General features: G+C 34.9%; 2 protein-coding genes across 2 annotated transcripts; both read right to left on the bottom strand.

The window, feature by feature from the left end:
- LOC143542201 (acetyl-coenzyme A carboxylase carboxyl transferase subunit alpha, chloroplastic-like) lies at positions 1–10964 on the bottom strand. The gene is made up of 11 exons (XM_077034845.1): positions 10794–10964; positions 9663–10021; positions 9486–9560; positions 8831–8938; positions 8567–8727; positions 7917–8031; positions 7619–7773; positions 1974–2025; positions 1820–1888; positions 1545–1622; positions 1–1107 (listed from the first exon to the last, which is right to left on the bottom strand). Exons 2-11 carry the CDS (start codon positions 10002–10004, stop codon positions 37–39), a joined length of 2226 nt encoding a protein of 741 aa, XP_076890960.1. The 5' UTR covers positions 10005–10021; positions 10794–10964; the 3' UTR covers positions 1–36.
- Positions 10965–14082: 3118 nt separating this feature from the next.
- Positions 14083–14824, bottom strand: LOC143542158 (uncharacterized). The gene is made up of 2 exons (XM_077034817.1): positions 14258–14824; positions 14083–14169 (listed from the first exon to the last, which is right to left on the bottom strand). Exons 1-2 carry the CDS (start codon positions 14822–14824, stop codon positions 14083–14085), a joined length of 654 nt encoding a protein of 217 aa, XP_076890932.1.
- Positions 14825–16316: the final 1492 nt, after the last annotated feature.

The raw sequence follows: 16316 nt of genomic DNA, 5'->3' as shown, positions 1-16316 counted from the left end.
AAACTGAAAAAGGGTATGAGAAATATTAAACTTACATCATGCATAAATCGGTTCCTTGACCAAACTTCCATCCGATCCACCCGAAAGCTCAGCAAGTTCAGCCTGCAACTGTTCATATTTGTCTTTAACTGCTGCAGAACTCATGACATCTGCAACACCCTCCTTAAGTTGCTTCTGCAAAGCCGCAATCTTTTCCTTTGATTTCTTACTAGGGGCAGTTTTGTCTTTTACCACCTCAAGTTTCAATATCTCAATCTTGTTCTTCAAATCAGGTGTAGATTCAATAACATCTTGAATTATCTGATTTACTTCTGCATTAAGTTCATCAATTTTAGCCTTGATCACCGACACTGAACTGTGGCCTAACTTTGAAGTCACATGAACACCCGAAGACTCGAGCGCGTTAATGAATTCAGATTCAACTTCTTCACTAATTTCTAGAACCTTCTCTTTAAGTTCGTGATCAAGTTCTTCAATGGAAGACACACCGGATGCTTCAACTTGTTTTTTCAAATTCTCAATTTTTTGCTTCAGGGTTGACTTTTTCAAAACCTCTTTGAACTTCTCGTTGACTTTAGCCTTCAAAGGAAGGGTCTTTTTGTAATTTTCAGCAACGGTTTTCGCTTCGGTTATTTCTTTTAACAAACTTAACTTATACTTCAATCGCCCATAGTTAGGCGCCGAAGCTAAATTCTGATTAAACTCGTTCTTTAAATTCTCAAGATTCTCGATTTGACCGGAAGTCAACTTTTCGGTTTCCGCTTTCGCAAATTCTTCACGCATTTTACTTAATTTTTCTTCAATACCTAGCGCTTTAGCTGCCTCGGAAAACTCGTAATTAATATCTCGTTTAAGTTTTTCAATCAGCCCGTTTTGATCCATATCTATTGAAGATGATTCTTTTGCTTTCATGATTTGCTCTTTTAGTTTATTAACTTCACCCTGCAACACTTTGTCTGAAATAAGTCTTGGTCTTCGTTTTTCTTTTCTTTTCATGTTGACTTTCCTCTCCGGGTCAACAGGCAAACCTTCTTGAAACCCACCAATCTTGCGAAATTTCAGCATTCTATGTCTTAATAATTCCTCGGTCCCCATTTTTTCGAGCTCCTATACATACAATATAATAATGTAAGCATGGATAAAATTAGATTTTATAACAGGTTGAAGCGGGCCGGGTAGGTTTAGGTTGACCCAAAACACTATTTGTCCAATACGCAAAAATAAATAATTACTGGGTTAAATATGATAAAAGTAATTATGTTATTTTAATAATAATATAACTTATGCGTTAAAAATACACTTTAGTTGACTTTTGACCTATTTGACCCAAAAAGCCTTTTGTCCAAAACTTTCAATAAATAACTAGTGCTTCTACTAAAATGATTTAAAAGGTCTTATTCATTAGATTAAAATATACTTTGGTTGACTTATGACCTATTTGACCCGTTTGATTTTCAAGGCAATTTTTTCAATATTGCTCGTTTGACCCACAATCCAAATTGGCTGGTTTACAAGTAACCGAGTCGAAATTTACACATACTTACATCCATTGAGTCAAGAATGGATTTTTTTATTTGTTGTGAGGTCCAGTGTGGGTCTGCATGTGCGCCACCAAGCGGTTCCTGAAATTATCATTATAAAAGTTAACCAAACCGAAAAGCTTATATCTTTTAAATAATAATGCAACTTTATATTAAAACATACTAGTATCTTTCAAATTTATGAATTTCAAGAAACTTTATTTTCTCTTAATTCTTGATATATGAATTCTTGTGTTATTTAAATGGCCAAATCAAATGAGATATGGGAAGAATCTTACGGGGATGATACCATCAGCAATTTGTAGCTTACAAAGTTCATTAGCTGTAATTTTGAGCTTCTCAGCCGCCTATAAATAAAAAAATATATGTAAAAAATTTTTAGTTAACGATATTATGTAAACAAATAAAAACAAAATAGAATCATGTCACCACCTTTGGTGAGGCTTTGGCAGTCTTCCACAGAATTGCTGCACACGCTTCTGGGCTATACCATGGAAAATTAAATAAAATTAGAGAATAAACTTCAGATATACTCTTTTAAATATTTAAATATATCATATTTATTCATTTCATAGTCAATAAAATTATACTAGTTACTTATAACAACCTTTTTCACTAAATAAAAAAAGAGCATGTTATGTGCTGAGATCATTCACAGTCATAAGTCGTTTTCCTATAGCTTATATACACACTTTTCTAACAGTTCAAAATTTCATACCAAATAAGAGAATCTGTTACCTATGGCAAATTTGTTTCACTGAACAAATGAATAAAAAACAACGTTAAACTTATAACATTTGAAGACAATTGGATCAAAACCACAAATCAAGAACAAGAGAAAACAAAACAGACAGCCCGATTCTTATTGCTTGAAAGAAAGCAAACAAAAGTATTTTTGTGTTTGTGTTGATTACAATGCTGCAGGACTGCCCCTTTTATATTAGGTAGGCTAGGTAACTAAGAAAGGAAATTTGCTAAAAATAAGACACAAAATTATTCAGCCATAAAGACTAAATAATAACAGAACCTAATCTTGCTCCTAGGATCACTCCTCCTAGAATTACTCTTTATTGACCCATGATTTATTCAATTTATTCTTTTTTTTATTCAAGATTAACTAACAATCTCCCCTTTAATCTTGAATAATCTTCATTCCCAACAGCTCTTTCATTTCAGCAAATTGTTGCCTTGGCAAAGCTTTTGTAAGAATGTCTGCCTTCTGCAACTTCCCACTGATGTGTTCAACCTTTATCTCCTCTTTCTCAATGCACTCCCGTATGAAATGGTAGCGCGTGTTAATGTGTTTGCTCCTTCCGTAAAACACCGGATTCTTCATAAGTGCTATGGCGGATTGGTTATCAACTTTCATGGTCACCATTTCTTCCTTCCAGCCTGTTATCTCAGCAAGTAAGCCTCTCAACCAAAGTGCTTGGCAAGTTGCGGTAGCGGCTGCCATAAATTCAGCTTCACACGAGGATAAAGCTACAGTGTTCTGTTTCTGAGAGTTCCATGCTACCGGTGCATTATTGAAAAAGAAAACAAGGCCTGTTGTGCTCTTACCATCATCTAGATCGGTCATGTGACTGCTGTCACTAAAGCCGAGAATTTCCTTGCTGCCATTCTTAGGATAGTGTATCCCAAGTTCAGTCGACCCTTTAACATATCTTAAAATGTGTTTGACAGCTTGCATATGTGTTTGTTGTGGCGATTGCATGAAACGACTTACGAACCCAACTGAGTAGCTCAAGTCTGGTCTGGTGTGGGTTAAGTACCGAAGACTCCCCACCAGTTTCCTATACTCGGTTGCATCAACTTCAGCTCCAACATCTTTCTTTGACAGCTTCAAACCAGGCTCCATAGGAAACTTTGTTGCATTGCAATCTGCAAGTCCTGCTAGATTCAGTAGTTTGCGAGCGTACCCAGCTTGTTTTATAGATATGCCACAACTTCCTTGGCTTACCTCGATGCCAAGGTAATATTGGAGTAATCCTAGATCACTCATTTCAAAACGGCCTTCCATTTCCTTCTTGAAAGTTGCTATATCTGATTGTCTCCCCCCGGTGACAATCATGTCGTCTACGTACACTCCCACAATTAACAATTGTTTGTTTGTCACCCTTTTGTACACAGCATGCTCATGTTTACACCTTATGAAACCCAACAACTTTAAGGTGTTATCTAGGCGTGTGTTCCATGCTCGAGGAGCTTGTCTCAAACCGTAGAGTGCCTTCCTTAGTTTGTAGACTTGGTTTTCTTTTCCTTTCTTCACAAAGCCTTCCGGTTGGGTTACATACACCTCCTCCTTTAATTCTCCATGGAGGAATGCAGATTTTACATCCAAATGATGTACTTCCCACCCAAAGTAGGCTGCCAATGCGAGGATCAATCTCACGGTCTCCATTCTTGCAACCGGTGCAAACACCTCCTCGAAATCGACCCCATACTGTTGTACATACCCCTTTGCGACCAGGCGTGCTTTGTGTTTTGTAACTGCTCCATTTGCATCTTGTTTTACTTTGAATACCCATTTCAAACCGATGGGTTTATGACCTTGTGGTAGATCAGTCAACTTCCACGTGTCATTCTTCTCAATCGACTTCAATTCTTGCTGCATTGCTACTTCCCATTCCTTTTTATTTGCAGCTTCATTGTAGTTTCTGGGTTCATTTTCCATTAGGAGTAAATTTATGTTGTTGTTTTCATAAGTTTCACCAATAGATCTATAACCCCGAATTGGAGTGTCATCAAACACCTCATCTTCAGCCATAGATGGGTCTCCCACGCCTTCACTATCAGTTGGTTCCCTTGGTAGGATAGGTCCTCTACCTGTTACTGCCATCATGGGGCTGCTGGAATCTGACCCAGTTGAAGAATCAACAAAAGAATTGTTTTCTTCATGACTCTGATCATCCAATGGCTGGTTTAGGTCAGCCGTAGATGCATCAAAGTATGAGAAGTCTTCTGTTTCAGAATCAGTGTGCACAATAAATTCTGTAACTTCTGGTGCACTGTTGCTTGATGATTCTGACCAATCCCACTTTGTATCTTCTTCAAACACCACATCTCTACTCACCAAGATCTTATTTGTTGTTGGATCTAGAAGTCGATATGCCTTAGTGTTTGGTTGAACACCAAGATGCACTAGTCTTCGGCTTCTATCATCCAGCTTTTTCAGATGTGTAGTCATTATTTTTGCATAACATACACACCCAAAAATTCTGAGTTGATCTAGGTTTGGTTTTCGGCCCTTTAAAGTTTCATACGGTGTCTTGTCCTTTAAAGCTCTTGTAGGAACTCGATTTAGGATATAGAGAGAGTGCCTTATTCCTTCTCCCCATAAATCTTGTGGAAGTTCCATAGCCTTCAAGATAGTCCGTGTCATCTCCAAAATGGATCTATTTCTACGCTCCACCACACCATTTTGTTGTGGTGAGTATGGTGCGGAGAATTGATGTGTGATCCCCTCTTGATTACAAAAGTCTTCAAAGGCACGAGAAACGAACTCACCACCATTATCCGTTCTCAAATTCTTAACTTTTGTTTCAAGCTCCAATTCCATTTGATTCTTGAATCTCTTAAAACATTCAAAGACTTCATCTTTTGTCCTGATCAAATAAGCCCACATGAACCGGCTATAATCATCAACGATTAGAAACATATACCGGTTTCCACCTTTTGTGGAGGGAGAGATTGGACCACACACATCTGCATAAATTAGCTCAAGAGGCTTCTTGGCTTGATTACTTGTTTGATTAGGAAAAGGGGTTCGAGTTTGTTTCCCAATAAGACAAGAATCACATACCTGTTTTGGGTGCTCAATCTTTGGAACTCCTATTGCCATATTCTTGTTTTCTAACAGCTTTATGGCGTCAAAATTGAGATGCCCGAGTCGGGCATGCCATACCCAAACCTCGTCCTTCAAATTTGACAGCAAACAAACCGGATCTGCCACCTTCAAATCAATCTTGTACAGCCGGTTTGAAGACCTTAGCACCTTCATGATGAGTCTCCCCTCTGCATCTCGCATCCATAAGTACTCATCTTTCATGAGAACCGAATATCCAATTTCTGTAAATTGGCCCAAACTAAGAATATTACTTCTTAGATAAGGTATGTAATAGACATCTTCAAGAATCTTTTGTTCACCATTCTTGCATGCTAAGATAATCATTCCTTTTCCTTCTATGTTCACGTATGAACCATCTCCAAATCGAACATTTCCAACCGTGTTGAAATTGAGTTTGGAAAAGATTGCACGATTACCCGTCATGTGGTTGCTTGCACCATTGTCAAGGAACCATGTGTGATCTTCCTTTGATTCTTGATCATACCGCTGTGGAATCACTTTATCTTCATTTAGAAAAACAAATTCCTTCTTGCTTTCTGAATGAACTGTCATCAACAGTGCTGGTCCATCTTCTTGTACAAGATTTGCTGCCTCATCTCTTCGTTTTGTGGGACAATCAGACGAGAAATGGCCCTTCCCATCACATCGGAAGCATTTCAAGTTTGATCTATCCCTCCCCTTTGAATGCTGTCGTTCTTCAGCTTTCGCACCATTCGAAGATGATCGACCTCTGCCTCTCCCTTGGCCTCTATTACTCCTTCCAGCAGACCCACGTCCCCGACCAGAACCCTTTTGATCGCGGTTTCTGTTCTGCCAATCTTCATAGGATAATAGGAGTTGGTCGCCACCTTTAGTACTTGATTTTATTCTTTCTTCATAGGCTCTCAATCTCCCGATTGCTTCCTGGAATAACATAGTATCCAGATCAGCAAATTGTTCGATTGAGGCTACGATTGGTAGAAACCGATCAGGAACAGCCCCAAGAAACTTGCGAACTAGTTTCTTTTCTTCCATCTCCCCTCCAAGGCTGTTTGTTTTAGATACGATTTCTCCTAATTTTCCAGCAAAGTCTTCTATTGATTCACTTTCCTTCATCTTCAATGCCTCGAACTCTGTTTCTAACAGCCCCAAACGGGCTTGTTGAACTCGTTCAGCTCCGATGAATCTTGCCTTCAAAGCATCCCAAACTTGTTTTGCCTGCTCAAGATGAGCAAGCTGCAAAACTAGTTCTTCTGGGATTGCTTGATACAAGTATGCAATCGCAAGGCTGTTTTTCTTCGGATCAACCTCGATTCCAGCCCTTGGTTCGATTGCTTCCCAAACACCATGTACATTGAAAATAGCCTTGATTTTGACAGCCCAGATAGTGTAGTTTGAGGGAGTCAAAATCGGGCATTGCAATGACAAGGTATGCTCTCTTGGTCCTCCATGGATTGCTTCTCTTGGTCCTCCTTGGTTTGCTGGATTTGCCATGCCTTTTCTGTTGCTTTCTGAGATACTCTCTTCTTCTGTCCGTCGAAAAAGACTGAGCCTTCAAGCAACTGAACACTCTTAACCTGGTGCTCTGATACCAATTGAAGACAATTGGATCAAAACCACAAATCAAGAACAAGAGAAAACAAAACAGACAGCCCGATTCTTATTGCTTGAAAGAAAGCAAACAAAAGTATTTTTGTGTTTGTGTTGATTACAATGCTGCAGGACTGCCCCTTTTATATTAGGTAGGCTAGGTAACTAAGAAAGGAAATTTGCTAAAAATAAGACACAAAATTATTCAGCCATAAAGACTAAATAATAACAGAACCTAATCTTGCTCCTAGGATCACTCCTCCTAGAATTACTCTTTATTGACCCATGATTTATTCAATTTATTCTTTTTTTTATTCAAGATTAACTAACAACATTTTCTTCATTTATTCAGTTAAAAAAAAATCAGTATTCAGTTGTAAGTAACCTGATTTTATGATATCTAGAGCGAATCATAATATTAATATTACAAATTTCAAAAGGGGCGTATATACGTACATATGCAATTTTGAACTTTTACAAGAATACATATGAAATTGCGTGTTAGGTTTTCGACCTTTTGCGCAAACGTAGATGGGCCAATTAGACTTTTGGGACACAAAAAAGTCTCTAGTGATATAAACAAATTGATTTGATTCTACAACTATTATTATGGCATGCGCTAATCCAGAATTTTATAAAACATAATAAGTTTTATAGTCACCTGGCAACATAAAAGACAGCATTTTCAAGCATTAGCAACTTATTAGCACAACCAATGGCTAAAGCACCACCAGAGCCACCTTCACCCATCACAATTGAAACGATCGGTACCTTCAGACCGAACATAGTCCTTAAATTGTGAGCAATAGCTTCACCCTGCATACATATAAATTAACCAATTAACTGATGTTCTTAACAATGATACAACAACAACAAAAATAATAATAATAATAATAATAAGAATAAAATAATAATAATAATAATAATAATAATAATAATAATAATAAAACTTTACATACTTGACCTAATTCTTCTGATTTAAGGTCAGCAAATGCCCCTGGAGTGTCGATAAATGTCACAATAGGGAACCCATGGTGGTCCGCATAGTACATCATTCTTAGAGCCTTACGGTACCTATAAATAACATAGTATCAAATTTTAAGGTTAGATAACTAAAGGACTATAAACACGCCTTTAAATGAACCGAGCGTTCAGTGATCAGTTCATTTATTTAATAAAAATGAGTGAACATGAACATAAAGTTTTGTTCATTTAGTTAAAACAAATGAACATGAACGCATGTCTCGTTCGTTCATTTATGTTCGTGAATGTTCATTACAACTTACGCTAGTTTTAATAAATTTTTAAGCCAACACATTATTCTTCACATTACTTTTAAATGGTTTTAGCTCAGTTATGCTTGTTCATCTATGTTATACTATATTCTATTACTCGTGTTAGTGTACCGTTCGTCTATATTCGAATGAACTAAACGAACATGAACATGCTCATTATTTTAGCGAACGAACATGGACAAGAAAACTCTGTTTGTTTAATTGTTCGTGTTCAATTGTTTTTTCTACTTAAAGTTAAACGAAAGAACAAGAACATGCTCCGTTTGTGTTTGTTCGGTTCGTTTACACACATCCAAACACCCCCATAATCTTACCCATGTGGTGTAGGCATTCCAAAGTTTCTTTGAATGTTTTCTTTAGTATTTCTACCCTTTTGATGACCCATAAACATAAACCGTCTGCCATCAATAGTTCCAATTCCAGTCACGACTGCAGGATCATCATATCCCGCTCGGTCACCATGAAGCTCAACAAACTGTAAATTTCAGTTTTATAGAAAAGGGTATTTCATATTTAATTAGAATTGTAATTTTTAAGAGCAAAATAAAAAAAATAATAATAACGAAATTTAAACTTGCCTTGTCAGTAATGTTGAATACATGATCAAGAAAAGTTGGCCTGTTAGGGTGTCGTGCAATGTTGACCCGTTGAATTGGAGTCAAATGTGTATATAGATCTTTAAGAGCCTGCAAAACAAATATATATAAAAATGAGAAGAAATGATGGATTAACAACATTATAATTAATAAATGAATTTAAAGAAAGGTGAATATGTGAAAACAGGATTCATATTTCGTACTCACTATACCATGGAAATTTATATTTCAATGAGATTTGTGTTCTGATTTTGGTAATTTAGAAACATATAATCAGTTGAAATAATTAGATAATCATCAGATGTTTGACTTCGGTAAATTCTGATTATTTAAAAATTATTACATAAAATGGCCAGAAGTGAAAAGGGGAGTTATGTCTCGCTTCATAATAAAATATATTTTCTTTCAATCTTAAAATAAAAAAAAAACATATTTCACTCAAATTAGGTTAAAAGGGTAAACAGGTAATTTCATTTTACCATTCTATGGCCAATTCTATTGCATTTAGTATGATACTTATAACACAAAACTGATAAAATAATCAGACAATTAAAAGCAGAATACGCTCATCCCAACACTAAAAAATAACAAGTCACGTTATTAAAAAAAATCATTTAAAAAGAAGTAACTTTTATACCTGCTGATATTTGTTCTCTAAAGAGATAATTTGGTCAGTGAAATCTAAACCAGTTTCATTGGCCATCTTTTGCACCTGAAAACAACATAAGAAAAAAATAAGATTTTTTAAGCATATTCTTTAAATCCAGACCGCTACAAAGTAATCACATTAAAAACATTTAAATAATATATTTACATCAATGATTTTCTTCTGCAAATCCATAAGCGGTTTCTCAAACTCCAAAGTAACAGGCTTCGGTTTTTCCTTCAACGGCTTAAAAGGCGAAAGATGACTAAGAACTCCACCCTTAACATTCGGATCCGGATCTTGAGGCCACGGGTATTCATGCTTCTTCACTTTCCTCACTTTTGCAACTATATTTAAACGCTTTCGACCGGGCCCCACACGCCCTCTTCCTAACGTTTTTAGCGGTACACCATTAACACCATTAACAGAGCTTCGAAGAAGATCTGAAGCCGAAGTTGCAGAAGACAAACTCCCCGACAAATTAACCGGCGATTGAGTTACCGAAGCCATCTTCTCAAGTTCTTGCCCTGGTTGACCAGAAAAAAGTCAAAGAAGTTATTAAAAATAGGGGAAATAGACATCAAGATTCAAGATGAAGGAAGCTTTAGATATATTTATATAAATAACAACAAAAGTCAGCATTTTTAGTTGAACATACTCCCACCAAATCCCACATTTATTTTTCTCATAAAATCCAACAAATTACATCACACTGAACAAACTTACTAAAAATACAACATATTCAAGTCAAGAAACTCAAATCTTATTCATTTCAGATTAACTTCATTCTATTGAGCTATAAAAACACACAACAAATTACAGATCACCAACACATGAACTACAGATTTAAACCAATAATCACACTCTTTACATATGATAACAATAACTTTAATACTAAAAATGCAAATAATTTATTGAAACATTTCAATAAATAATAATAATAACAATAATAATAATGATAATGATAATAATAAAAACAATAACTTTAATAATGAAAATGCAAATGATTTCTTGAAGCATTTCAATTAAATGATAATAATAATAATAAACCAATTAACAAAAGTATCTAATAATTCAATAACACACAAATTTGAGCTCCTAATTATCATGATTATACCCAAAATACTAACTTTAAGTAGCAAACAGAACTATATTATAAGCATTTGAGTACTAAATACCCAAATCCAGCTAAAATCACCTTGAATTCAACCAAGATAAGCTAATTAACAAAAAACCCATCAACCATTCATCAATCAAGAGTTCAAGAACGCATAAAGTTACAATCTTGATAACAATTACCTGCCGAATTGAATCCCAAAGACAACAAAGATCCTAAATTGAAGAGTTTGGTGATATGGGTATCTCAAAAGATCCGAAAGTGAAGACTTGGGGCGAAGAAACAGAGCAAATTAGAGAGATTTATTAGCAAGAAATGAGGAGAGAGAGTAGCAGCATCGAGAAGATCGTCACTGGTTTATTATTATTATTATTATTATTATTATTATTATGGTGTGTTGTCTTCGATAATTCTTATGCGATTGAAGCTTAAGAGCTTGGACCAGAGGTGCATAAAAAAAAACCTAATCCGGAACCGGACCTGAAAAGAATTTCAGAAAATCTGGAATCGGGTTTTTTTATACACGGTTTTTAATACCTGAAGATATGGATAGGGTATGTATATCAGTATCAAAACACGTATCTGGAACTGGATCATATTTGTACCCGGTATACCCGATTTTAATACACGGTTTTCTAATACCCGGTCTATACCCCAAATTACTTGAAAAAATACCTCAAAAGGTGTAGTTTCTCAAAAAACCTAATCTATACCTGAAAATACATGAAAAAAACCCGAAAATCCCGAAAATAGAGTTTTTTCAATACCTAGAAATAAGGTATTCAAATACTCGGTTTTAGAATACATGGTTTTATACCTGACTGAACCCGATGCATATTGTATGGATTGACAATATCTGAATTCGAACCTGATCCGGGTCATATTCGTATTCTGACCCGATTCTATACCGGTCATATCCGAACCTGAATCCGAACCTCAAAAGGTTCAGTTTTTTTCAATACCCGATCATATTCGGGCCCGATTCTATACCCGAAATCGAGTATTACAAAACCGGATTTGTGTACTCTACCTTGACTCTTGAGCCAGCTATTATTATTATTATTATTATTATTATTATTATTATTATGAGCCGTTAGGCAGTTAGGGATTTGGTTTGGTGAGCCTATGAGTAGACCATGGTTCGAGCCAGGTTTCACACGGGTGGGGATTAGGGGTTTACACGTGTGTGGTAACGATGTGTTCGATGGCATGTTCCATTGGGGGCTACTATTGGTTTTATAAAATAAATTGTGTATATTGTTTGGTGACACTTTACACTTGTCAATCCCACAAATGGATAACATCATAACATACATATTTGTTTGTGTCAATTCTTTCGAATTTTTAACCATTATTTAGATTTTGTTCGTTTTAGTTAAACATGCTACTCTGTAAGGTGTTTGGTGTTGACGTTACCCAATAAATGTTAGAGTTCGAGTTTCACAAGAGGAACAAGGTGGATAATAAAAAAAATATTAGTTAAAAAAAATTAGAAATGCTTATAGTCATGTAGTTTTCAATTAAACGGGCGCCTAATCTTTGAGTTTGTAGGTGATGTGTGCGTGATGTTACGCTTTAATTAATTGCTTGAAATAACTTATTAAGATATTTATAATATAGACACGTGAATAATACTTTAGGTTCCATAACTCTTTTTTGTAATTTTATAAGTAAATTGATGAAAATGATATAACAGTTGTAATAACAAAATAATAGGCTTATATCTTTTACTAATGTTATTATCAAGGTTATAAGATGATCAATGCAGTTTCAAGCAATTTTCATCTTGTTTGGCTCGTTTCATTTGTTAAATGTATTTAAGTTGAAGGTATAAATGTATAATATTATTTTATATCAACTCAAAATTTAGCAAAAACGAGTTGAAATTGCCAAATCTTAAGAGGCCCGACAAATTTCGATCTATTAATATCCTTGGACATAGAACTCAAAATTGTTGGTGACTAGCATATAGCACTCACTCTTATATGAAACGAGACAAATTTCGATATCAATATCCTTTATATTGTTTATTATGAATCTATTAGAAAATACTTGTTAGCAGTGGTGGAGCTACCCAAGTGGGTATGGGTTCGCCCGAACCCACTCTATTTTTGGTTTTACTTAGAGTGTATAGTTCGTATTCACGAACGAACCCATCCTTTCTTAACGATCGAACCCATTAATATTTAGACCCACTGAAATTAAGTAGAGATGAATATGTGTGTTGGTTGTTTGCTCACCTGGTTTGCTTATTGTTTGGAAAATGATAGAAACAGAGATGAAAGGTTTTAAAGAAATGGAGCTGAAGAAAGAAGAAGTTTTTTTTTATTAGAAAGGGGGAAAGTCAAAGACTATTATTAACTTCAAAACCTACTTTGTTTTTTCTTTTCTAATTTTCATTGCCGTTAACAATTATATTAAAATCATAAAACATTTACATCTTTATATTTTCTATTTTCTTGAATATATAAATAAAAAGTTTTATGTCATCAATGGATTGTTGTTCCTGTATTTTCCATTAAATTATTTTTATATTATAAGTTATATTGTAATATATTTTATTTTTCATATTTAAATTTAATGACATCGGACGGTTCTTAAATCTGGTAAACCGGTGATCAGTAAGGCGACCAATTGTTATCTGGTCCGATTATGAAAACATTGATTATATGTTTATGTGTAAATTGTAACGTGTTGGGACTTGCTATTAAATTAACCAATCGAGTTAATTTTGTGTTGAAGTTGAGTATTTATGGTTTATTGCCGATATTTTTAGAAAAATACGACTAACCCGACCCAAAAACTTTGAAATTGTACATTTAGGGATTATGATTTGTGACTCGGCCCGAAAACTTTGACGCCGGAGATAATAAACCCAACCACTGAAAATATCGAACCCATTGAAAAAAATTTCTGGCTCCACCACTACTTGTTAGGAAGATTATACATGAACCACAAGGTAAGGTTCAAGATCCTAACAGGACACACCAAGGCAAGGTTCAACCACAAGAAAATCCTGAACTTATGCATAAGTTAATGATGTCATGCAACATGAAATTTGATTAAAATGAAGTTTTTTAGTTGCAATAAACCAAGCACGTTAGTATTGACCTTTTGATCTTAGCTATGTGGAGTAGGCAGAAAACAAAACCAAAACAAGTTGCAGGAAGTGGTCCATGAAATATATAAGAACATCCATTTTCTCATGAAGTAGAAAAAATTATAACGATTTTATCCATATTAACATGTGCACTATTTTAAACATAACTCAAACATATCAAAGCAAAAGCACCAAAATAAAACATCTACCAAAGTAAGTTCTTTTATGATATTAAATGTCTGTAGCATCCTCAATAATATAAAAAGCATTAAAAAAAACATACTTAATAGCACAAAGCTAAAACAATCTTAGTTGCGCAAATACTTAAAACTTACATAAAACAATAACCATCAATAAACTAAATTTGGGCTTTAAAGCGATTTTGCATTCTTAAATGAGTTGAGGCAATCACTTAAAGGTGATCTTGAGGTGAGAGAAGCCATGAGAATTGAAAGTGCCTGCATAATCAGATAATGCGAGTATCAATATACAACTAGAATTAAAACCAAACCCAAACACCCCTTAAATCAATGTAGATACACTTACCTCTTGTTCACCAATGCTTACTTCCATAACCTCAATATCCCCAACAGGAACGCCGCGTGCGTTATACTTTGATATAATAGACATTGATGGCGAGGCAACTACTTTAAGATTATTTGAAACTATGAAAGTAGTCTGTGCCTTAAGGAAACTACCTTGTTTTCTGTTTTTCTCATAAACCGGCAGAAGATCAGTCACATGGAAATAGGGAGACGCAAGCTTTGGGCAAAGTAACAAGTTCTTGATTTCTTCAGATTTCAAGTATTTTTCAACTCCCAAGCATGAAATACTATTATACAAATTATCTATTCCCGTTGGAGGCGAATTATCCATTGTTAAATGCTTTACATGGCCTAATGGGATAGTTAGGAAGCTAAAGAGCATTTCAACAAAAAAGTTATCTACTTGTGCACATAATAACTTCTTCTTTGATTTTTGTATCAGCAGTCTTACTTTCTGAAATTCAGTAGACTGACTTGCATTTGACGGAAAGTTACTCTTTGTAGAAGGTTTGATGCAAGATGAGCATGAGCTGAAGTAAGAGTGTGGTTTGCTTCCCCCAAGAACCATATTTGTTAAAAGGAGTATTTGTCACCAATGACCACTTAAGTAGACTTGAAAACTGAAACACTTAAGAGAATGCATGTTAATCATAACATTTACTTGGTACCCGAGTAGGGTTGACGTGTCATTTATAATTAAAGAGATTTTTATATGAAGCATATATTTGTTGTAGTGAAACAAAAACCATACCTCTAGTAAACCAAAATCAATGGTTTTTTGTTCTAGCAAGTTAATGTCTTCGACACCGAGAGATTGAAGAAGTGTGATGCTCGTCTCGAGCATGCCGGGTATCACATTGAGATCATCGGTGATGATGAAAGATGTTTTTTTCTTAAGAAACACCAAATCACCAGCTTTACCACTAACACGTGCATCAGCCAGCGTCGCGTCATTTAGATTCAATTTCAGCTCCTAGCAAAGAGAAACCGATGAACAGAATGGATTAACGAGTGCGTCCTTGCATTGCTCGTTACAGAAATGCCTATTATCTAGATTTTTGGCACTTTCATAAAGAGAATTCAAGCTTCTAACTTTTATATCCTTTGTGCCTCCATACCTGCTTTAGAGTCTTGCAATTGTTCCAAGAGGTAAAGTGAGAAAACTAAAGAGGATTTCTACAAAATCTTCTCGTGCTTCTGCAAACATCACTTTTTTCTTCTCCTTGTCGATAAATACTTTCAGGCAAGCTGGCTTGTTTCCCATTGTATCTGTTCAAACTAGAAACATCAAAAGAGAATATAACACATATGGTCTAAAAACATTGGGTATTTACAACAAAATTTAATCACAAGTTGGTATAAAGTGGTTACTATGGAATAATAATATTGACACTAATAAGAGCAAAACCTGATTTACTTGATAAGATACATATAAAAAGTCAACAGGTTATAGAAGAAAGCTAACTGATAAAGTACGAGGAGATGAGATTAGTTACTCCTTCTCTTTAAAGGAATAAAGACTTCTTAATTGAAGTTAAATTGCAGGATCTTAAAAAAAAAATCAACTAAGAGCATGTTTGGTATAGAGTTTCAAAACAGCTTATCGATTTATTGGCCTTTTCAAAAAATCATTTTTAAAAGTCAGGATTTTTAACCTTTTGAAAAAACTAAAATAAGAAATATTTTTGTGATTGTCAAACACTTTTTTAACTTTTTCCCTTTTGAAAAAAACAATAAGCCAATAAGTTGTTTTCAAACTCAATCCCAAACATGTCTCTAATGTCATAGACAACACCAATAATCATCCAACAATAAAGCAAACCCCGTTTAGACAAATAAAAAACTTGAACCACTAATTCACGGTTAAATAACCAGATCCCTAGCCATAGTGCAAAAAGCTATCAACCAATTAACCAACCAATTTCTAACGCAACCAATTCTGTATAAAAACATTTGCTTGTGGAAAACATGAAAGTGTAAACAACCCGTTAACCTAATTGTCAAATATTTATGAACAAAAACCAAGTTTTACTAAAATCATCATGCATGACATCAACTAC

Source organism: Bidens hawaiensis, unplaced genomic scaffold (genome assembly GCF_021521415.1).
Source record: "Bidens hawaiensis isolate Kalapana, Puna unplaced genomic scaffold, B.hawaiensis_p1.1 tig00012786_1, whole genome shotgun sequence".
Taxonomy (NCBI): domain Eukaryota; kingdom Viridiplantae; phylum Streptophyta; class Magnoliopsida; order Asterales; family Asteraceae; genus Bidens; species Bidens hawaiensis.
This window is presented reverse-complemented; position numbering and strand designations above follow the sequence as displayed.